This window comes from Neolamprologus brichardi, chromosome 8 (genome assembly GCF_056152115.1).
Source record: "Neolamprologus brichardi isolate AB-2024 chromosome 8, ASM5615211v1, whole genome shotgun sequence".
In the NCBI taxonomy this organism is placed as follows: domain Eukaryota; kingdom Metazoa; phylum Chordata; class Actinopteri; order Cichliformes; family Cichlidae; genus Neolamprologus; species Neolamprologus brichardi.
In genome coordinates, this window is record NC_142111.1 from 12,210,299 (window position 1) to 12,233,783 (window position 23,485).

Genomic DNA, 23,485 nt, shown 5'->3' on the forward strand with positions numbered 1-23,485 from the left:
TGTACCAGTCTGTCATGGTAAACAGAGAGCCGACAATGAAAGCAAAGCTCTCGATCTATTGATCAATCTGTGTTTCTAAGATCATCTATGAGCAAATCAATTATTAGTGACTGAAAGATTGTGTTTATGGATGTATACAATGGAAATAACTTCCTCTGAGATATGGTTGAGGAGATCAGTCATTTGGGAGAGCTGTTGCATCTCCACATCAAAACGGGGGTGAGCGGTGATGAGGGGTCATGGGTGCAAATATACCTCTACTTTAGACAACGCCCTTTCAGTTCCAGTGTGTTGACCAAACATTCATGGATTACCACTAATGCTTCACAGCACGTCACTGTGACTCAATACTGACTCAAATCATGCAGTGTAAAAACAACAAAATTATTCAAGGTGAAGAAATGTAATATTCTTCAATGGCCAAAAATATGTTAATGTCCAAAAACGAACTATTTGTTATAACTAGAACATTTACAGGAATTTGTTTTTAATCTTGAATGGATTAAATGTTATCCTGAAAAGAGTGCTTTATTATTTTGAGTATGTTGTACATCCTGACTTGGAACACATTTGTCAGAAGAAGATGTCATGGTGTCCATTTCCTGTTTTGAGCATATTTCAGCTGCCGTAGGGCGAGAGGTGGGGTACACATCACCACTCTGTCATAGGACTAACACAGAGAGACAGACAACCGTTTGTACTCACAAGTAATAGTAGTAGTAGTAATATAATACAAATATAGCTAGATGACATGGTCTCATTCAAAACAATAATCTGTTGAACACAATTTAATCATGGGAAAATTTTCCAGGTAATTAAATCAAGTTAACAAAGGTTTTGTTAATTCACAGAAAATGTTCAATTTTTGTTCTTACTTTTTACTCTAGACTCCTTGTATTTCATTACTGTTATTTAGTATGAATAGTTTTTGAATCGTATTAATTCATTGCTGTTTTAATACTGAAAAGTGGGCTTGTTTATAGATTCTATTAGTTTTTTTGATTTCCCCGTGTGTGAGTTTTTCTGTTTTCTCTAATATCTTCTTCAGTATATCATATCATGTTTATATTATGTTATGTTGTTTGATGTTTTCTTCTTGTGCCCTTTATTCTGTGTTTTTGGAAAGGATGCAGCAGTGCATCAGCTTTTGATGGCTTGGTGCCTTGAAAGCGGCTAGTGAAGTGCTACTCCTACTTTGGTTATTGTTTGGATTTGTTGTAAAGTTATGTTCACCTGTCTCTCCATGTGCACAGGATTTGGAAATTGCGAGCTGTTGAGTGGTGTGTGACTCTGGTGTGGACTCTGGGATAATATTGACATGAGTCTGGGTCTATGCAAAAGCCTTGTGGAGACTGGGCCTTCCAATTGCTTTGAACTTTTTGAGTCCTGTCTCTAAAAAGGTCTTGCTGATATTTGCAGGTTGTGTGTGTGTGTGTGTGTGTGTGTGTGTGTGTGTGTGTGTGTGTGTGTTTATCTGTAGGAAAATCTTTAACACTTTTAACTGTATATATGTATTTTATAAGTCTAAAATGTATGCCCTCTTTTTCAAGTTGTCCAGTGGGCAGGATTAAAGTCTTTGTCAGGCCAACACTAATCCCAAGGCCTTATGTTTGACACCCCTAATTTATAAGGTTGTTGAAATCTGCAGACAGCTGAGACTGAAAAACTCACTTAGATGAGTTTATGAATGTTTCTTCCACTAAAAACGCTACAAACAGATAAACAGAATCAACTTTTTAGGATGTTGTTACAAGAATGATTGTGCATGCATCACACTAAACAGTCCATTGTGTTACATCCATGAAAGTAGTTTGAGAAATGAGTGACGTATTGATTCTGCTGACAAAGTCAGAGTTGAAAACCAAAATGCAGACGTTACAGGGTGACTGTTCAGAGTTACGTCAGTGATTTAGAGGAAGCCCTGTGTACACCGAGCTACAATACTGACAGCACTATGTTTTAAACAGCACATGACACTGTATTGGGATTATTTTTGTTTTTGATCATATAAACAATATACATACAGATGATGCCAGAAAGGTCTAAGGATTAATGGCTGATGCATGTGGATTGGTTGCAGTCATGTGTAGCTTCCTTAAAAATTCCTACTTCTTTCCACTTCCTGCAGTGTCACTATGTGTCAAAACTATTCACAAAATCACCTATTGGTGGTGCTAAAGAGACAGTTGCGCCAAAACTATCAGCACAAAACTACAAAAACTAACAAGAATTTGCATGTATCGCACTGCACTAAGCACAAAAATTCTAATTCACTGTACAATATTTGCAATTTAAACTCAGAAATATTCATTTTATAGTAAAGTGTAAAGTGTTGAATGAGTGGGTGAAAGAATAATGTCAGATATAGCAAGCTGTTTTTGGTTTAATTAATCCAATGTGGTAGCATTGACATTTTTACACAAAATGTTGACTTCTAAAATTATAAGGAGGATCTATAGCTTTCATATAGTTTAAACATGCAACTACAAATGTGATCTTTATTTTTCTGCCGTGGATGGACTTCCATCAGTCCCTGGATCTGGACCGTCCTCTGCATTGTCATTTATCATCTGCTTGTACTTACTCTCAAAAAATCCAGCCTAGAATTGCAAGAAAAAACATAAAAATGCACCAGTCATCCATTAAAAAGATTAGTGAAAAAAACAAAGCTATATGAGTGAATATACTAGCCTTTAAACTATTTTAACTGAACATGTTATCTAAAAACTTTATAGTTGTGCAAGTAATTGAAAAAAAAGCCTAAATACCCTTCCTCTCGACCTCCGCACATCTGATTCCATTGCACTGTTCAAATCACGACTAAAAACCCACTTATTCAATCTTGCCTTGCCTCTAGTTAATATTTCTTTTATGATTTTATATTATGCACTTTTATGCTCATTTAAATTCTTGTTTGCTCTTTACCTGTTGCTTTCCTATGTATCAGTGACAGCTACCTGCTTGCATACTTAGCACTTGCTTTGGTCCTATTTCTATTATCCACCTCCTATTCTCTATCTTACAGGGCCGTGCAGAGAGGTTTAAAGGGACGGGTGCTCAAAGTTAAAAAGGGGCACATTGAACCAGGCTGAATAACAACAACACACATTCATTAAGAATCTAATATGGGAAGGGCAGGGCTGTGTTGATCTGAGACTGTAGACAGTAAAAAGTCCATAGGAGAGATGGTAGCTGATTAAACAAGTGTCATGAGATAATAACAAAATGCAAAGATTGGTGACAGCACTTGGAACCATAAGGACACAAAAAAACTGTGAGAAATAATTTAGGCTCTGCCTGTGAATCACTCTTTGTTTCTCTTCTTCCTTCCATCCCATCATTTCATATATCACTCTCCACTTGCTGTCTATCTGAGAACAAGGCACAACTTGCTATTGCAATAAACTATAATCTAATTATCCACACCTAACAACTCTTGCACTTAATCTATAATAAAATGATGACAGAAAAATGTTATAGCCCTGCCTTTAGTAGCCTCACACAGCTCTACTGTTTCCTCCTCATGTCCTTACCAGGCATGTCTGGACAATGTTATATCATGAGTAATATATATATTTTTAATCCATCTAAATAAAACACACACATGCACGCACACACAGTGACATTTTAGACCTTCTTCAGAATACTGTATATACTATGGGCATCACTGTGCTGATCCAGAATCCTTACATTATTATTTATTACTAGAGCTACAATAATAAAGCAATGAGGAGGGGGAAGTAATAAATATGAAATAATGTATTTATGATGATTCCATTTGTTTCACTATCCACTCTGTGCAGGGCAAAGCTTATTACATTTTTAAACTGTAGAGATACAATAATTTTACTGCTGTAAAATCCAAATTTTGTCTTATTTAAAATATAAATCTAATATAATCTGCTTCTTAATGTATGTTCTTTAAAATACAGCGTGTGTTTTTTAATATATTATAATAATGCATAATTATGTGGACATGCATATTAGATCGTTTTTAGTGAAATATAATCCCTCCAGAAAGGCAGGAAAAGCCCTGTAACTTACTTTAAAACTAAATATGTTCCCTAAAACGGTGACAGAGCTACAGACCCATGACAGCCTTACACAGGTAGCCAGCAGCTATGACCAGCACTACTTGTGCAGTTAATAAAAGGACAGGTAATGTTTGTCGCGCTGTTGCACACACAGCACGCTCGTTTGTTTCAGTTCGTCAGTTGCAACAAGACAACTTACCAACGTGTACGTAATAAGCCAATACTCCTGTGTGCTATACACTACAGTGTACGCTGTACACCTACTTACTGGTTTTGTCGCATCAGTCTGTGTCTCTGAGTTAACTTGTGTTTCTCCTACAGCTCCGGACCGCAAAAAATTGCGCGTGCTCTTTGTGAGCTCGTTCCCGGCTCGTAACCAGCGCGTCCTGCCGTCAGGGGCGATCATTGGTTAAATGTGATCATGTGACTGATGCAAGCCAGATCCTTTTATTTAGCAAAACTGTGATTAATAGTTAAATATTATTGCTGAGGGGCACAGACAGGACTCCGCACACACACACATTAAAAAATAAATAAATATTTTTTTTTAAAAAGTTGCCTCAACAAAAGGGCACTTTGGGCACCCATCAGGAAAGGGGCGGGTGCTCAAGCCCCTCTAGCCCCCCCCTCTGCACGTGCCTGCTATCTTACTTGTTAAGCACCTTGGCATACCCTTTGTGTGCTTTATAAATAAAGTTTATTATTATTATTATTATTATTATTATTATTATTAATAATATTAAAAAAATGTATTTTACCTTATACAGACCAGCAGTGAGTAAAGCCAGAAAAGCCAACCCTCCCAGACATCCTCCTATGATCTCTTTGGTGAAATTTGCCTCAGAATATACTTCAACCACTGCTTCAAGCTGAGAGATAATAGAATATGGATTATATTCAAGCTCTTTCATAACTCAGACAAGAGAAAAAAAGATGTAATCACCTTGTGAACAGGAGGATTGTTGTTAGACACTGTTGAAAAGTAGATGTATTGGCTTTGGTCATACTCCACAGTGGCTGTACTGGTCAAGAGGAATTTGGTAGATTGCAGTCCAATCTAAGAAAAAATAGAACACAATGAGCCAAAATTGGGTGTTTTTTGATTTAATAGGAAACATACTTATCTTAAAACAAGTTATTAGTACATACTCAGGAACAAATCTTAATGAGACAACACAAACTTCTCTTCAACTACCTGCTCTATCCATCGTGAACTAATGTTGGCAGAGATTTCGTATGTCCTACTCTGCAGTCTTTTCAAGAACAAGTTGCACTTGAACACTCTGCACATGGCTACAGAGCAGTCCTGAGGGTGAGAAAATGCAACATAAGCTGTGATCCAGTGTAATGTGATTTCTTTTTAAATCTACAATTAGGGTAAATATGAACAGTTAAGTACCGAGGCATACTTACCACCACTTTATTCTTTTGTATTTTTGGAACAAAATCTCTGACACTTGGTTCTTCATCATTTCCTCTCTGACAATCTGAAATCTGTGTTTGATTTATTAAATAAAAAACAGTTTGATAGTTTTATTAGTTCTAATTTCACTACATGCATCCATCCATATCAACATTTAAGCCATTTGTGGAGTCAAAAACTAAGACTTCTGACAAATGTAATACCTGTAGACTGCTCAAATCCACCCAAATGTCTTTTTCACCAAGCTTCACTGGAACTTTGATCACCACAATGAAATTAAGCTCTCTGATATCGTTTGTAACCTAAACAAGTAAAGAAAAGGACAATCAACCATTAAATTTAGGTCTAAATCATACAATGGACTCATACAATGGAAAAATATAGATACAGTGTTGGGAAAAAGTGATTTCCTATTTTTTTTTTTTTTTTGGTATGTTTGTCACACCTAAATGTTTTAGACCATCAAACAACGTTAAATATTAGACAAAAATAACAAGTAAATACAAACGGCAGTTTCTAAATGAAGGTGTTTATGTTTGAGAGGAAATAATATCCAAACCTATATGGGCCCATTCATTGTTGCAGAATTGTTGTAATTCAGACACAATGGAGGGTTTTTGAGAATTAAAACCACCTTTGTAATGTCATATCACAGCATCTCTTTGGGATTCAGGTCAGGACTTGGACTAGGTGTGCTTGCTGGTGTGTTTTGCATCCTTGTCCTGCTCCTGAACCCAAGTGTGCTTCAGCTTCAGGTCATAAACAGATGGCCCAACATTCTCCTTCATGATGTTTTGGTATGTTTGTCTCATCAGTCCACAAAGTATATTCCCCAAAGTCCTCGGGATCGGTAAGATGTTTTCTGACAAAACTGAAACAATCCTTTATTGTTCTCTTTGCTCAGCAGTTGTTTTCATCTTGGAGCTCTGTCATGCAGGCCATTTTTGCCCAGACTCTTTCTTATGTTGGAGTCATGAACTCTGACCCTAACTGAGGTAAGTGGTGGGAGATCTCAATTGCTTTGTTTCTTGTTGGTTCTGGATTTTCCTTGAAACGCAGCATGATGTCTGTCTGTTGAGGATCTTTTAGTTTAGTTTAGTTTTTGTCAGGCAGGTCCCATTTAAGTGAATTAAGAAACAATATTGCAGTAATCAGGCCTGGGTGCGGCTAGAGAAATTGTACAACTTTCCAAAAATGTGATACACCACAGTTAAGTTATGCTATAAAATTAACATAAATGATTTTTTGTATTATCTTGGTCTAATAATAAAATTTTTTTTGATTATCTGATAAACATTTAAGTGTGACAGACATATACAAAAAAACTGTAACTCTGGAAAGAGGCAAAAACTTTTTCACACCACCGTAGAAGTTTAAATGTACCTTAACTGATTGTTGGACTGGTTTCTTCAAATCATTCTTCCCAAATGTGAAATTGTTGTAGCTTAGTGAGCTAAACAGATAATGTATATTTAATGTTTAAAATATATATAATACTTATTTGTTATTTGTTATTTACTACATGTAATTCTTTCTTTAGTTACAAACAAAACAACACGTACCTCGCAAATGTCATAAAAATGCTGTATTTTACATTAATTGATTTCCTTTTGTAAAGTTCACTTGTAGGGGCATGCTCCTGATTTCCACTGAAAGAGAGAAGTGAACATATTTGTAATGTATACATGGGGCTGTTACTTAAATGAAGAAGAAACATTACCTGGTGGCATTTGCAGTGATAAAGATCTCCTTCTCAAATTGACTGTTGGTCTCAATCCCGTAGGAGACAATGAAAGAAGCCTTAATTGAATGAGAAAGATGAGTGACTTCTCTTTGCCTTTAAATTGCGCAAAAGTCAGAAAAAAAGAATTGATAAAAAATGTTATTTACAAAAAAACACCTTAGTTTGGCTCTTGAAAATTGGCTTGTCAATAGTACAGTCTGTCCTTCCCCGGGATAAACCATCTTCACTGTCCAAGGAGTTGCACTCAATTCTTCCCTTTATTAAAAAACAAAATGATTCCTGGATGCATTTGAACAACAACAGTGATCCTGATGCCTTACCTGCTGACTCGTGAACTTCCTGTAGGAGAGTCCAGCTGGGTACATGAGAATAACACGGCTGTTGTAGGAGTTTTCTCCTCTGTTCTCCACTGTGACTGTGACATTCAGAAATTCATCAATGCCCACTTTAACCACTGAGGATCTGGTAGCACATGGAGAAAGTTGAGAAAAAGAGAGAGGAAACAAGGCTACAGGCATACTAATGCAACAGTGCATCAAATATAATGTACTTTGAGCTCTGATAAACCATGTTATTTTTCAGTTCAAACAATATGGCAACAATAGCTGTGCTCACACAAGCAAGCCTCACCTGGTGAAGCCGAAATCCACTTTAAGGTTATCAACACATCTGTTGTCAGTACCACAGTTGATCTCAAACCCCAACTGTGAAAGAGAGCAATATGGAAACGTAAATAAAGTATATATTATTTGCTTTATGAACTAGTAGATTATAAACTGAACTGGGAGCCAATTACGTGACTTCAGTACCAGGTTAATATGTTCAAATTTACATGTACATGTAAGGTCTGTGGCTGATATATTCCGAAAAAGTTGAAGTAATAATACGGATTGTCTGGAAAATCCTGTAAATAAAACATTACACTAGTCTTACCTGCTTAAGCACAGACTAATTTCTCTGAGTCAGTTTTAGCTGAGAATTATTTAATTTTTGATAAATATCTTTAAGTGATTAAAAAAAGAACTATCTGTGGCCTTATTAATATTCTTATCAAAACTGAGAACACTTTCCAAAATTATGCCCAGATTCCAGATGTGTTTCCAAAAAATAGTATTGATATGAACAGAATTTTTGTTTCTGACCTTTTGGACCAAAAACAAAACCCTAACACTGGGAAGAGCATCACTAGGGCAGGGGGGTAAATTGAATGCTACTTGGCCACAGTGATGAGGTTGGTCCCAGAAAAGTTGGTCAAGAAGGGAGATGGACACCTGCCAGATGGAGGCAACTACAGAAGGCCACTTACTGTCTTGCACCAACTGTGACCGCATCGTTTTTTAGTCTGTTTATTAAAGGATTCTGATTCGGCACCCCACAGATGGAGTATGATTGTAGTTATCACCAGCAGCGTGGAAATCATCCTAATTCAGGATAGAGAATTAGGCTCAGATTTTTTGGCAAGACATGGAGCTAGCCTAGGCATTTGGCTTAGTTCCCAGCTTGTTCAAAAGGTGAAATGCCAGGTGGCAGCTACATCCAGGCATGGGAAGTTTGAAGTTAGTTTCTCATCTGCAACGGTGACTATGGAGCCAAGGAGCCGCTCAACACGTCTGATCTGGTACCAAGTAGATATTCTTCCTTCCAACTCTGCAGTTTTTGTAAGTCAAACGGAGACAATTGCCACATCCATTAGGAAGCAACGCTGAGATCTTTAACATGACCAATATGAAGAAGAGACCCGTCACCTTTCAACTGAAAAAAAAAAAGGTCTGGAGGACATAATGCAACCACCAAGAGAGTGAAGCACATGCAAGCAAGTGTCCAAGACATACTTTTATCTCCTTATGCAGACTCCAAAAACAGTATCAGAAGTTTTGGCAGTTTGCAAGTCGGTAGACCACTTTGGTGGTTTTCAACCACTGCAAATGTGCTCCTGTGCAGCCCTCCACAATCCCAACTGCATATCGCTAGACAAAATGACCTATGCATCAGTCGAATGCTGATTTGTTGACAAGTGCTCCAGAATAGGGAAAGGGGAAACAGTAGAGTTCACCAGGAATAGATCAATGATGCAAAAAAAGAGAAAAAAAAGTCATAAAAGGTCAAAAATAGATTGTGCAAAGTACACACAGTGGCTGCCATGGACACTTGACATTGTTTTTAACACTTGGTTTCACTTCAGCTCTTTGGATGTCATAACTTCACTTTTCTCAGTAGTTGACTGATGGACTATCAACAGCACGCAAGATTAGCCTAAAGACTGGACGTATCATGTGTTTCTGACGCTGTCCTCATCTGACAACAAACAATGTCTGCAGGCAGACTCTCAAGCAAAAAATAAGCATAATTTGGTCATTTGCACCACAAATTGCAATATATTTAAGTACATATTGTTCTTCTTCTTGAAGAATATTTCTTCACAAAGCACAAGCTTGCATGTATTGTAGGGGTACACCACTGGAGTAAATATAACCCATTTACTTCCAGTACTTCAGTAGAAGTGTCTCCAATAGGTATAAGTCAATTACATGCCAATAATACAAGGCATTTGAAAATGAAAGTGCAAAACTAAAACTGTTTCTTAACTTTGACTAGGCTCAGTTATCCAGTCAAATATTCTTTGGGTTTGTTTTTTCGTTGGTTGGTATTTTTTTTCTTGGGTTACTTACAGGAAAAATAGTTGCTGTTTGACTCTGTGGGGCAAGACTTGGCCTGAGGTTTGTGTTTAATGGCAACCCATCAAATATGAATTTGAGTTCATTGGAAAGCACATTAAGAGCATCCTCTGGACAGGCCTGCAAGAAGAGAACAACGTTAAGTTTAGAGAACTCTGAAAAAACAATCTTTTGTTTAATGACTTGAATCTCTCTTGGTTTTAGTACTTTTTCAGATGTTTAGATTTTACCTCGATAATGAATTTTACAGTTGAACATTGTCGGTTTCGTAAGTCAACAGTAACTGATCCAGACTGCTCTTGTTGTTTCCCACTGACGTAAGCCCGGTTGGTTGGAGATTTGTGAGAAGCATCCAGTGTTAAAGTGTAATCAATCCTTGCTTGAGCTGGAACAAATACATTTTGATTTAAATGTTACAAATGTTTAGACATTAAAATAATGGACAGTGGCTTTTTTGTTTTACAAAAAGTGAGGTGAATGATGAACCTGCGTTGACTGTAGACACTCTGCTCATGGTAAAACAGATTGCAGCTGTGTTCTCCAATGGTTTTGAGCAGTCTACATTCTGAGTAGGAATTTGGTTTGGGCTGAATAACACCTCAGCTTTTACCATTACTATAGGTCTTGATCTGGAAAGTAGGGGGAAAAAACATGTAATTTACATTTGGGGTTTTAATTAGTACCAAACTTAAAGCTACAGAATTTTGAGTCACCTAAAAATGTCCTTTTTCAAGCTGAAATGTTGTAAATGACAATTAATTATTTATGCAACAAATCTTAAATGAACATTTAAGGAAACACTTTTTGATTGAATTTTCATGACTCTAGAACAATAGTGTTTCAGTTAAGTAACTTTATCATACCAATTGGCTTACTAAATGATAATTATTTCATAATGTTAACATGACTTTACTACACACTATTTTATTAAATCCTCTGTTTTGGGGTAATGCATGCATTTCAATTTCTGAATGGAAATCATTTGTTACAACAAGACTGAACACAGACTATAATTCTAGATCCTTAACCAACCACATTTATTGCTTCTTTAACCAGTAGAGCATTTTCAATCAAGTGTTAAGATAACTAGAAAAAGGAAATCCATTCATTAGTTACGTTTTGAAAATTATAAACTTTTATTAATATAATTTGACCTTTGAAAAATAAATATGTTTTACCCTGTTCTATATTTCAAACTGATGTAAACTTTTATACATTAGTGAATTCATTAAAGTTCACCATCAACAAAAATGATAGAATTATCATAAACGACAGTAAAGTATGATTACACTATCTTGGACTTACCTCAGTAAGACAACTCTACCCTTTGAACCCACCGCTAAGTCAGGCAGTCTATCACCACTATGATCAAAAGATGACTGACTGATTGTGAGGCCAAAGAACTTCAGTCCTGACTCGACCTCAGAGCCAGTAATTCTCTGTGTACATGGAAATATTTTAATCAGATTATATAGTCCAACTGTAGATTGTACAGATATTGGAATTATGTGGTAGATGATTTTAGTCATCATTGTGAGTTCTTTGATGTCATGTACCTGTGAGTAAGTAGGACTGATTCTTCCTCTTCCTTCACCATTAAATATGTAGATGCTGCCTTCACCATTATTCTCCAAAGGTGCTCCAACTGCCAAATCCCTGAATCCATCTGAGTTTAGATCAGGCAGTACAGCAAGAGAAGAGCCGAACCTTCCCTTGACAGCTCTATGTCCTCTTAGTACTAACGGATCATCAAAATTACACTCCACAATCTAAAAGGAGGAGAGTGAATATTTTATGATCATTAAATTATAGACAAACAAACTCATTAATTTAACTGTAATAGATAAAACTGATTTACCAAATCAATTAATCTGCAAACATAAACTCTTCCCTCTCTATCAGGCTCCATGTACATTGGGGCAGATATGAAGATTAGATCAGTGATGTCATCATTATTTATGTCCATGGTACACACCTCTGCCCCAAAATATTCACCAGTCTGATAATGTTAAAGCAACAAAATTATTAATTAGAAAAACTGTGTAATTGAAACAGCTTTTATTTTCGAGAAAATAATTTTACAATTTGATTCAGGTTTGTCTTTCTGCAAAAACATACCTGTGACGAAAAGGACTCAATCTTTTGGTTTTTCAAGTTTTCTCTGTTAACAGCGACCACAGCTCCACTGTGTTTATATCTTGGAGCGCCAACAACTGTCAGAGAGCCACGCTGGGTTTGAGCAACTGCCATAGAGTAACCTAGAATTTAGGTATTCAAAGGGGGAAGAAAGATTAAGATGCCTCCATTTAAATTTGTCACGGTCCTGGGTCAGTGACCCAGTGTTTTGCATTATTATTGAACTTTGATTCTGTCAGTATTTATCATTTCTAGTCTTTTGGTTTTGGTGTTAGCTTTCTTAGTATTCTGTTTTTTGTCTCTGTGTTCCATGGTTGCTTTGTCTCCCCTTTCAGCTCTATCCCTTTGTTAAGCCTGCGTTTATGTGTTATGTTTCCTGCTTTACTTTGTAAATCTGTCTCATGGTAGTGTATCTAGTTTGGCTTCCCCTTGTCTTGTTGTGTTTGATTACTCCCAGGTGTGTATCCTCCTGTGTCCTATTCCCTTGTTATCCCTCCATGTATTGTAGCCCTGTGTTTCTCTCAGTCAGCGTTGCATCGTCCCCTCATGCTTGTGGGTTTCTCCTGTTGTGCTCCCAGAGATTGCAATCCTGAGTTTCCCAGTGTTTTGTTTTTAGTTGCCAGTTTCTGGGTTTTGGTTTGGTTTTATAAGTGTTTTTTGTGTAAGTTTTGCCACTGCAATAAAGCAGCCTCCTTCAGTTCATCCCTGTGTTTTGAGTTCTGCATTTGGGTCCTTTCTCCTGCCTGACACAGCAGTTTCATGACAAAATTGTGTCCGTTTTGCAAACTCATTAGTGTTTCTGGGTGAAAGAACTGGAGCAGAGCTGTGTATATACATGATTACGTGTGTATTAGTTAGATAGGTAAAGCTGTAATATTCTTACCAAGATAACTGTCGGGCTCCAAAGACACATCCTCATATGTTTTCACCTTCTGGCTTCCTGTTGTGTATTGCACGTAGCCTCCCTTCCACTGGTTTGCACCAACAATAGACATCTGAATTCCCTACAGTGTAGAAAGAAAATAAATTTTATATATAATTTATTAAACTGATTTAACTGTATAAATGTTTATTTGCCTATAGGTCATAAAAACTGCCGGACAGGCACATGTGAATCTTTCTTTCTATGACTCGGCTGTCTGGTGAGTTTCAGGTAGTTTTAATTACCTCAGGCACATAAACTGCACTGAATCCCTCTTGAGACATTTCCATTTCCAGTGACTCTCCACTGCTTTGAGATCCTGTAACAGAAAAATAAATGAGAAGGTAAAAGAGAGACACAATACAACACATTCATTCATACAGGTTCATTCTCTCACTATGCTTCATTATGCTAAGTACAATTTTCAAATAATTTGTTTACTAAAAAAGTATCTGAAAATGGATTCTTCCTTTCAAAACGTTATAGTAATAGCATGCTTAGCATGAAATTTAGCATTATTATTAATAATTAATATAATAAATAATTTCAAATGATTTTTTTACTGTTTATTATAACAGCATTTGTTGTTCATTTCTCTAATGTAAAGTTACAGGATGTTCAATTTAAAATGTGAATCTAATGAATACAATATAATAAAGTTGATACAATGTGGTGATTTTAGTTGCTTCATAGTGTAGCAGTTTACACAACAAATGAAAGTTCACTGCTTCAATTCCAGTAAAACACACAGATTATCATCATGTTAGGAATGACATCTGATGTGAAAAAACTCTTATGAATAGGTAGGCAGAAATAATATTTAACATAATGTAATTATTTGAATTTTTGAAACATTTACAGGAATTTTAACAAAGTTGAAACAATAAATTCATGTTCATACCTTCGATGGAGAAAATTTTGTCCTGCAGATTCTGTCTTATTACTTCAAGTGCATCGAAGTTCTCCACCTCAAACACATATGAGGGAGTGGATGCAATGGTGCGCAGTTCTTTTCTTGCATCAGGGAGCCTAAATGCGCTGCCCACCTAAGATTTTACAGATATGTCTGAGTCCTCATATTAAGCAAGATTATTTGCTCACTTTAGTAAAATACAGTCCGTATACTTCACCTAATTTACAGTAAAATTTACACACATCACTAAGCCATTACTTAGCCTTAACAAATATTTGAGACAGAATTAGTCATTTTAAAGACCTTAGCTTATATGAGTGTGGTACTGTAATATGATCTCACTGCTGCAACAAGTCATTTTTTGAAATTTAATCCCTCCTGTATATTCCATGATTGACTATAAATGGTATTATTTCAAAGTGGAAGCCTTTAGAGCCATGCCAACTCAGTGTAAAAGTTGAAAACACTTTTAACCTCCTGTGGCATTAACGCAGCACAAAGATTGTGAGCTTCATAGACCGGGTCTATATGACAAAGCAGCTTCTGAAGGTGTAGTGAGTGAGTTGCTCAGGACCTATCTCCCTATAGTGCAGCATAATGGGACTGTAGTGTGACAAGTGAACAAAACCAAGTACTAGTATAAAACGCAACATTCTGCAAGCTTAAATAATGCAAGTACTTACCCCAATAGCAAATCGAACAATGTTTTTACTCTCTGCTCGCTTTGTTGCATCTCGTAGATCATACCGGTCAGTAGATTGTCCATCAGTAATTACTATCAAGACCTTCTTCACATTTGGTCTGGAACCTCTTTGTGGTGTGAAAACGTTGTTCCTGTCAAATAAAAAAAATCTAATTTCTAAAGATTGTTTTGTTTTACAGTTCCATCCATTCACTTCCGCTTATCCTTTTCAGGGTCGCGGGGGGCGCTGGAGCCTATCCCAGCTGTCATAGGGCGAGAGGCGGGGTACACCCTGGACAGGTCGCCAGTCTGTCGCAGGGCCAACACACAGGGACAGACAACCATTCACACTCACATTCACTCACACCTCGTGGCAATTTGGATTATCCAATTAACCTATCCCCACAAGCTGCATGTCTTTGGACGGTGGGAGGAAGCCGGAGTACCCGGAGGGAACCCACGCAAACACGGGGAGAACATGCAAACTCCACACAGAAAGACCTGATGGTGGAATTGAACTCAGGACCGTCTTGCTGTGCGGCAACAGTGCTAACCACCGTGCCACCGTGCTGCCCTACTGGTGTTGGCCAGAAGGGCAGATGGCGCGATATGGCAGCCTCGCTTCTGTCAGTCTGCCCCAGGGCAGCTGTGGCTACAACTGTAGCTTGCCTCCACCAGTGTGTGAATGTGAGAGTGTTTTACAGTTGATCTTGTAAATTATGTACTATCAGGTAAACTGCATGATTGTTATTTAAGCATACATCATTCTGTTTTGCTTTTTTTTTTTTTTTACTTTTGTACAAATCAATGTAATACAAGTTTGTTTTTTGTTTGTTTTTTTAATTTAAATCTGCAAACATTTGAATTTAGCCTTTTTTGGTGCCATGACTCTGGTGAAGATACTTTAAACCCCAAGTCTGAGTACAGTGTCCCATTTAAAAGGCTTCCTGCAGACACAGTCAGATTAGTGTGGTCAGATTCAAAGAAAAAAAGTCATCTGGACAGGAAGTCCAAACAATGAGGTAACTGCAGTGCTTCAGTAATATCATTGTATTACTTACACAACATGTGTGATGGCCTTAGCTGTGTAAGTAGATCCCCCCTGCTGTCTGATTCCATTGATGTCAGTCTCCACTGATCCAGATGAGGAAAATTTCTTAAAGTTAAAGTGAACCTCTGGATAAGTGGAGAACTGGGAAACAGAAAACTGAAAAGGCAGAAATGAAAACATGTAAAACATTATTTTTATGGGACTTAATAATAGAAGAAATAACAATGGAATTATTTTATATTTGTGCCATGGTTTTACTGACAGAGCGACAACAGCTGCTCACCTGTGTTTCACTTGAAAGAAATGATTGAATTATCTCTTTCACAAATCTCTTCATTGTTTGAAAATCAGGCTGAGACACGCTGCCTGAACCATCCAACAGAAAGGCAATGTCTGTTTGCAGTGGGCACCCTATCAAAGAGATTAATTTCAGAATGAAATACATTTTAAAGGGTTAATTTTAACATTTTCCTCACACTCATATTATATAAACAATAGAATTGAATAGAAAAAAATAACCCTTTGTTGCACATTGTACATCTACAATGAAACTATGGCTGCTCACACCAAAGGTGCAGGAAATATAAATACTAAGACAACAAAAATAAATAACAAAGAAGAGGAAGGCACACATTAAAAGGAGAAGTTGCTTGAAGTGCTTGAATGCAGTACAAGACTTGGGACTTTGTGGGTGGGGGTTACCACAAGCTTCTCTTTAATGTAAATTCTTAATAAAGTTGATGTAAAATATCCAACTTTAACTCTAAATAGACTATCTAAAGTATGCATTCAAAAAGGAAAATAATTATTTACAAAACCTAATTTGTGATGTGGAAATGATTTCTAGTGAACGAATACTAAAAGGATTTAGATGGTGTGCATACGATACAGATTTTAAACCAAATGAAAGTGATAAAAGATTTCAGTCTTGGATAGAGAGTGGACTAACAATATTTGATTCCTTCACACATAAAGGGACAATACGGAGTTTTCAGTCTTTACAAATAAGAAATGGCCTAAGACATGTAGATTTCTTCAGGTTTCTTCAAATGCAGGATTATTTTAACAAACATTGCAATATCCCAAACCCAAACTCGGTTGAGTCAGGAATTTTTAAGATAGTTAAATTAGCATATGTTGTTTCTCTGAGAAAGGCAATCTCCAAACTATATAATGTGCTTCTTCGGGCAAGGAAGGATACTACTCAAAACATTAAGACCAAATGGGAATTGGAATATCTAAACTTGATTTAGGTTTTTCTCTTGCAAGTTTTTTAGGAGTGTGGCTTCAGATTTGGCCTTGACTGTCATCTCTTTTTTACACCAAATCATACAAGTCATACATGTAGCCTGGTGTCCCTTCTACCTTTGCAGCAATCTCATCTTCCAAAAAAGTATTTTTTTATTTGCTCCACTGCTTTTTCTGATCAGCCTTAATTTATGCTGACATGTATAAGAGAGTATGTGTTAAAAAGTGTCTCTTTGCCAAACTCCTTTTACTGTTACCTTGAATAGAAGAAGGTACAGGTGGTCCAAGCCTATTATAACGGTCCAACTGAAAGCACACCCCATTGTACATGGTGATGCTTTTGCAGTCCTTTGCAATGGTTGGACCACACACCTGAGAGGAGACAAAGCCAAGATGTGATTAAACAATGGTTTATTGTTTGAGATCAACCAATTTGACAACAAACAAATTCTTATATGACTGTTCAGAATTGGTGATTTAAAAAAAAAAAAAAAAAAACCAACTTTAGCCTTTTTAAGAAGTTGTGCAAATTTTTTACCTTGATATGATTAATAATTTCTACGTTAAGGGACAAATTTGAACATTTTAAAACATGATTTATATTTTTTCATTAGTTAATTTTACAGCACTTTAGAGCCTTCACAACTTATTAAGTACTTTTTTTTTCATTTTCATTTCATTTATTTATTCATTTCAGGCACAACAAAATACATATATTGAACATAAAGTGCACGAAACAAAAAACAAAAATTACCTGAAAAGGAGTGGGACGAGGAAAACTTATTAAATCCCACCCCTATACTCACTCATCAACAAAAAAGCAAGCAAGCATCTCAACAGCAGCTCGCAACAACAATTAGAACCATCATAACTAAATACAGAATATATAATAATTATAAATTGCGTTACCACAGGTAACAGGCAATAATAATTACATAGTGACAAACACACATACATACATATATATCTACACACACATATACATACATACGCACACACTTTATGAATTGACCTTCATGCATTTTGAGATTATAACAAAAAATCTGACACACAGAGGACAGAAGATTTTGATCCTTAGAGAATGTAACAAAGCACTGGTAATGTCTGCAGTTCAGTAACTCACCACAGTGCTTTGTGCTCTTTGATTGCTTTTCATTGTCAAACCAAGCGACATGTTGACTGCGAAACCTGGTGCTGTAGTGAAAACATTACATTTTTATTGGGTTTTTTAAACAAAGCATAAAATACACTGTAAAAGTAAGAGCACAAGGGTGAAAGTAACAAATTGAAAGAAAAACAGAATAAAATTTCACTATTATGTCATTTTATAATGTTGAAAATAATAGAAAAGAAAAACCTTTTTTTCTTTGCCTATTTAATTTTATTAACTGGTAAATCAATATTGTTTTTGAAGAGTGAATGTTACCTACTAAGATACCTAGATATATGTACTCTGTGAACCGATTTAACGAGTTCCTGTGCCTGGATTTGTGCAAAATTTCTTTGACAGCAAAATATTTACTGTCAGAGTTTTAGGACATTTAGAAATGAACAGTTACCTACCTTCAAATTGTATATCTTGGCAGGTTTGGGATGATGTGGTGCACCTATATATTCTCCCTCTTTCATTTTGTGAATACTGTTCAAGTGGAGCACTGACCAGCAGACTGAGGAAATAAATTCAGTCAATGATGTAAGTTAAACTACAAAACTACAAGTGTTTTATATGTTTATTTTTTGCTCTGGTGCATAACAGAGATGGTAATTCAAAATCAATACATAAATAGCAATAATCTTAAACACACGGATGGAAACCAATGTTCACTTACTCTGATTGTCTTTGAACTACCTGGTAACCAAAACCAGCAGCAGAGCTCCTCAGGGTCCTCCAAGCCACGGGCTCAATATTGAAACAAAGTGTGGCATTTAACACTGAAAATTTAAGAAGAAAGAAGAATATCAGAAGTTTTATTTAAAGCCTTCATAAGAATGAAAATGTGGTTATAGTGCCTCTAATTACAAATCACATTGAGAAAAGTAGGCTGTGGGTTTTTTTTTTAACCCTTTCATTAGCACAAGTGACTAAAAAGCTCAGAATATTGTGCTCAAAGCAGTTACTTGCTTGGAAGTTATTAGATTTCATTGTGGAAGCTTAAATGTTTTTGATTTGATTACCATACAGTGAAAATTTCATAACACAACATCCATACGTAACAAAGTCAAAGGGCTATGCTGTAGTCATGCAAGACCAAACAAGAATCTCAGCAGCACTGAGCGTGTGCAGTTGAGCTAAATTGCTAATTGCAAACATTCCACTAATTTTCTCTGCCAGTTTACACCTAGAAAGTTTTAAAAGTCATAAAAAATGAGAGCTATAGCTATATTTTAATCAACTTCAGCACTCTAGAGGACTGCAAATTACATCTGGACAGTTCAGACTTATATTTATGAGTGTTTCAGTGCATTGTTATCAGGAACCCAAACACACTGACTTGCTCAAGCAGCAAACCAGTATCATCCATGAAGAGATTTCACTCTGAAGATTCCCTGTACCTCTCCACAGACCGGTGACATGGTGGGCATTTTGAAGTCAATAAGCACAAAACTGCAGCTGTGATTTACGCCTGGCCCTTTTGGCAATCCTTCAAAAAGACTTTCAAGTGCTGCATGAGTCAGTGGAATTCAGACAGCAGCTGCTGGCTGCAAACACTTGCTGCTGTAAACACTATCCTCAGAGAGTCGGTGAAATCCATCGAGAAGGAATGACCCGAGAAAACTGAAAGGTCAAAGACACTATTATTGAGCTCCTGGCTCACAGCATGATGAACAGCTTGGTGTTTTCAGGAATACCAGAGATGGCAGAAGAGGATCCAGAAACAACGGTGAGTTATGGCATCCAGACTTATCTGAAACTCTAGATGGATGTAGTTAAAAACATCAGCTTACACCGTGCTCATTGTTTTGAAGGTAAATGAGCAGATGGATGCAGATACCGATCATTTGTGGACAAATTCAAACGCTGGTGCAAGACTGCAGCTGGGAGCTGAGAGGAACAGACTTGCATGTTTGCAGTTTCCCAAGGAAATGCTGGAGTGATGCAAGTTCCTGTTCTCTATCCAAAAAAGGCTCATTCAAGGAGGCTCCCAGGCTGTCATCGTGGTCAATAAGCTGTATGTCAAAGGGCAACTTTATCATGACCAAAACACCACACAATGGCTGTACTGATCCTAGTTAGTACTAGGATAGGTTATACATGACCACACTGAGATTTGGCATGCATGGGGAGTTGGTTTGAAGTAAAAGAGGCTTAAAATTTCTAACCTATTAAGTGGCAAACATTGTCTTTCTGCAATTTGGACTTATTGGTCCAAAAAATCTGTGCACACACTTTTCCACAGTTTCCTCACACATTCTGATTTTGTTACAACTCAAAAAACAGAGGTGTAGCCGTATTAATTAGCAGAAGAATAAACTTACTGTTAGCAGCTGTTATTACAGATCCAGAAGGTAGATTTGTAAAACTTAGATCCACTTAGATCCATGCTCAATATTTATGTATTGCCAGCATCTAGGAATCAAATGCTGATAACCCTTTTTTTTTCATAACACCTTCACTTTAATTACTTATTACTCTGATCACTCTGGCACCACACTTATAATAGGTATTTAATCCTGAAATTGACAGGCTCAGTACAGCAGTGAGTCAAAGGAATGGGCAGTCCACAGACATTCTTAAACAATAGATGAGTGATTTTGGTCTTTGCAATGCTTGGCATTAACATCACCCCACTCTCAGGGATTACACCTTCTTATAACCAGTACACTACTCCAGTACTCACACTCTCGCATAGACTAGTTTTTAGTTAGCAGCTTCATTATATCACTATTAGAGATCATGCACCAGTGCCAGTCTCTCTGGCACAGCCCCAAATCCAGATGGGTTTCTAGCTGAGTGTTACAAAGAACTTTGGCCTGTGATAGCACCTACTTTTTTTTTTTGGTATATGTTAACTCAGATTCAGAGTGATCTCCAAACATACCGCCCAATTTCAGTCATAAATGTTGACCTTAAAATACTTCGCAAAGTCCTTGTCAGAAGATTAGAATAAAATCACTTGATTCATAATAAATCCTGATCAAAAAGGGTAAACACTCCACCACTAAAAAAAACACACAGACTAATAAATATAATATAAATATAATATATTATTGCTCCATCAATAAATTAGAAACCGCAGTTGTCTTTTTAGCTACAGAGAAAGTCTTTGACTGGGTAAACTCTAAATTTTTATTAGCCGCTCTATAAAAAATTTGGATTTTTGGTACATTCTTCGTAAACTGAATCTATACAGCTCTCCAAATGCATGTGTTAGGACTAAGTACTTCCCAAAACAGATCACGAGCTCACATCTGGTCCACTGCTTGTTAATGGGTGGATATGTGTGAGCGAGTAAGTGAATGGCTTGGGTGTGTGCGCGAGTGTGTGTGTGCCTGGGTGTGTGCCTACACGGCTGTATCTGGGTCTGAAGCTTGCTGAGCTTTGCCACTGAGGGACATGGTCATGGAAAATGGATGTATACACAAGAAGGAATAAGCATATTGGATTTTATGTCCAGTTCTACAGTTCGTTTTGGGTTGTGAGTAAGAATTTACTTTTGTTATGTTTGACTATTCAATAAATAAACTCATAAACATTTTAGTAATTAAATTATTTATACAGTCAGAAGTTAACTGAGTTGATTGCAGAGATAGAGGAGAAAAATGCAAATAAGGAAATGGCCATTACAAAAGTATTTATAAATGATTTGCTTTCCCTTCCTAATCTGTAGTCCCTACTTGTTTTTAATTCCACAAGAAATATATTTTTAAAGACACTTTGTCACTGTGCTGTGTGTATTTAGTAGAAAAACGTACTTACATATTTTTACTGTTTGCAGACATTTATTATTAATGAATAAAAGACAAACACAGAATGCGCAAGCTTGTCTTACCTGACAAGAGTAGTGTAGCACTAATTATCCAGTCCATTCTGTCACTCCCAAGGAAAACGTAAACAACACAGGAGTTCAGTATTACTTCTCTTGAAAGTTTCAGAGGAGGAGATGAAATCAAAATGAGTTCCTCAAAGGTAAGAGGTTAATTCAGAGGAACTGTTATGTAGGAGGAGCTACAATACTGACAGCACTGTCTGTTTGATGCCAAACTACACTGTGGTGGTGTTGTTTAATGTGAATCAAACACTTATTTTTTAAGTAAACAATACTGACACTTACAGTAAACACATTGGATAGTTTATTAGTTTCTGAGCCACAAGATAAAATCACTGTGATTGTGAATATGAAGATAAGAAATAGCAAAACAAAAACCTTCAATCTAAGGTTCTATCAGTCTATTTGCTGATGTGAAAATGGGTAAAAAGTTGGTCTTAATCAGATTTAAAAGCAATTGTTTAATTGTAATTAAGAAAAAGAAATCTAAAAATACAAATTTAGTTTCTGCTTTTCATGTGACTTCCTCTGAACATCTATGAGTGAGAAAATTTGATATCGTGGCAGTTTTGCAAGCGACATAGAGGCCTGGATTTATTATGTTCCTACTTCATGTGTGTGGTTGACTGTTCATACCCTAATAACCCTAATCTTGAACAGTGTAGATCTTTTGTGAGCACATTATGCTGATATGCACATAAAGTGAATACATTTTCAGTACTTAGCATCACTTTGAACATATAAAAATAGTTCATTTTAGAGCCTCGCCTCACTGGTAGATGACTAACCAGCTGACTCTTGCTCTATGAGGAACTCTACAAGAAGTCCCCTTCCCCTAACCCGTACAACACCAGTGTTAAAGTATATTCTGACACTACAAACTTACACGTGATGCTCTGAGCATATCCAAGGTGCAACATTTCACATGTTTTTAAATGTGTGTTTTGTTTCATAAGCTATTTGAATGAAAGAAACTGAAAGCGATGCAATGCGTAGTAAAACCTGACGATGTGAATGTGTAACCTGATCTTGATAAACACAGACTGATTAATGGAAGATGGTGTCCTGTAGTGACTTCAGTGGACAGTGTGGAAAGAGTACTTCAAGGAAATCCTTAATCCTACTGACATACCTTAGATAGAAGAAGTAGAGCCTGGTGTTAAACTGAATAATGTCAATGAGGGAAATAACTTCCTTGTGTGGTGATGGCTGAATCAGGTATGACTTTCCTCCTGGTAATGGAACATTTTTGCAATATCTAACTAAAACGAATACCCAAATCCCAAATATTTATTGAAATGATCTACATGTGATTGTGAACATTTTTGCTTTTGTATATATTATTTTACATAACCTAACATTACCATTATCACATCATAATGTACCTAAAAAGCTTCTGTGTTATTTACAGTGAGATGTGTCCATAACAGAGACAACATAAGCATGGTTATTTTGCTGGCTTCAATCAGTTTTTGTGATGTAGGGCTTATATGCATCAAACTTTTAAATTACCTTTTTTTTTTTTTGCAGTGGTAACAACCCCTGCTTTTTGCCCTCTATGCAGGCATCTATGCAGGCATTGTGTGTGATCACACAACTGAAGCTGAACTATATTTTCATAGTATATCTTAATTTTTTTCTTTGTTTTATTTATTTAATTGAGACACAG

General features: G+C 36.5%; 1 protein-coding gene across 2 annotated transcripts; it reads right to left on the reverse strand.

Annotated features, from left to right (window-relative positions):
* Positions 1 to 2,403: 2,403 nt before the first annotated feature.
* On the reverse strand, positions 2,404 to 21,921 carry LOC102791280 (integrin alpha-M-like). Of its 2 annotated transcripts, none has more exons than XM_087845454.1 (30): positions 21,820 to 21,921; positions 18,658 to 18,760; positions 18,392 to 18,495; positions 17,952 to 18,022; positions 17,086 to 17,200; positions 15,864 to 15,991; positions 15,591 to 15,736; positions 14,531 to 14,681; positions 13,836 to 13,980; positions 13,180 to 13,253; positions 12,896 to 13,016; positions 11,995 to 12,134; positions 11,735 to 11,875; positions 11,433 to 11,645; positions 11,182 to 11,315; positions 10,363 to 10,505; positions 10,107 to 10,261; positions 9,871 to 9,996; positions 7,832 to 7,905; positions 7,522 to 7,663; positions 7,358 to 7,456; positions 7,178 to 7,257; positions 7,020 to 7,106; positions 6,841 to 6,910; positions 5,661 to 5,759; positions 5,448 to 5,528; positions 5,230 to 5,340; positions 4,978 to 5,091; positions 4,793 to 4,903; positions 2,404 to 2,600 (listed from the first exon to the last, which is right to left on the reverse strand). In XM_087845454.1, the coding sequence occupies exons 1-30, from the start codon at positions 21,854 to 21,856 to the stop codon at positions 2,499 to 2,501; spliced, it is 3,417 nt and encodes a 1,138-aa protein (XP_087701580.1). In that variant the 5' UTR covers positions 21,857 to 21,921; the 3' UTR covers positions 2,404 to 2,498. The 2 variants fall into 2 exon arrangements, with proteins under 2 accessions (XP_087701580.1, XP_087701581.1); XM_087845455.1 differs by having other exon boundaries at positions 11,735 to 11,881.
* Between the last annotated feature and the right edge of the window lie 1,564 nt (positions 21,922 to 23,485).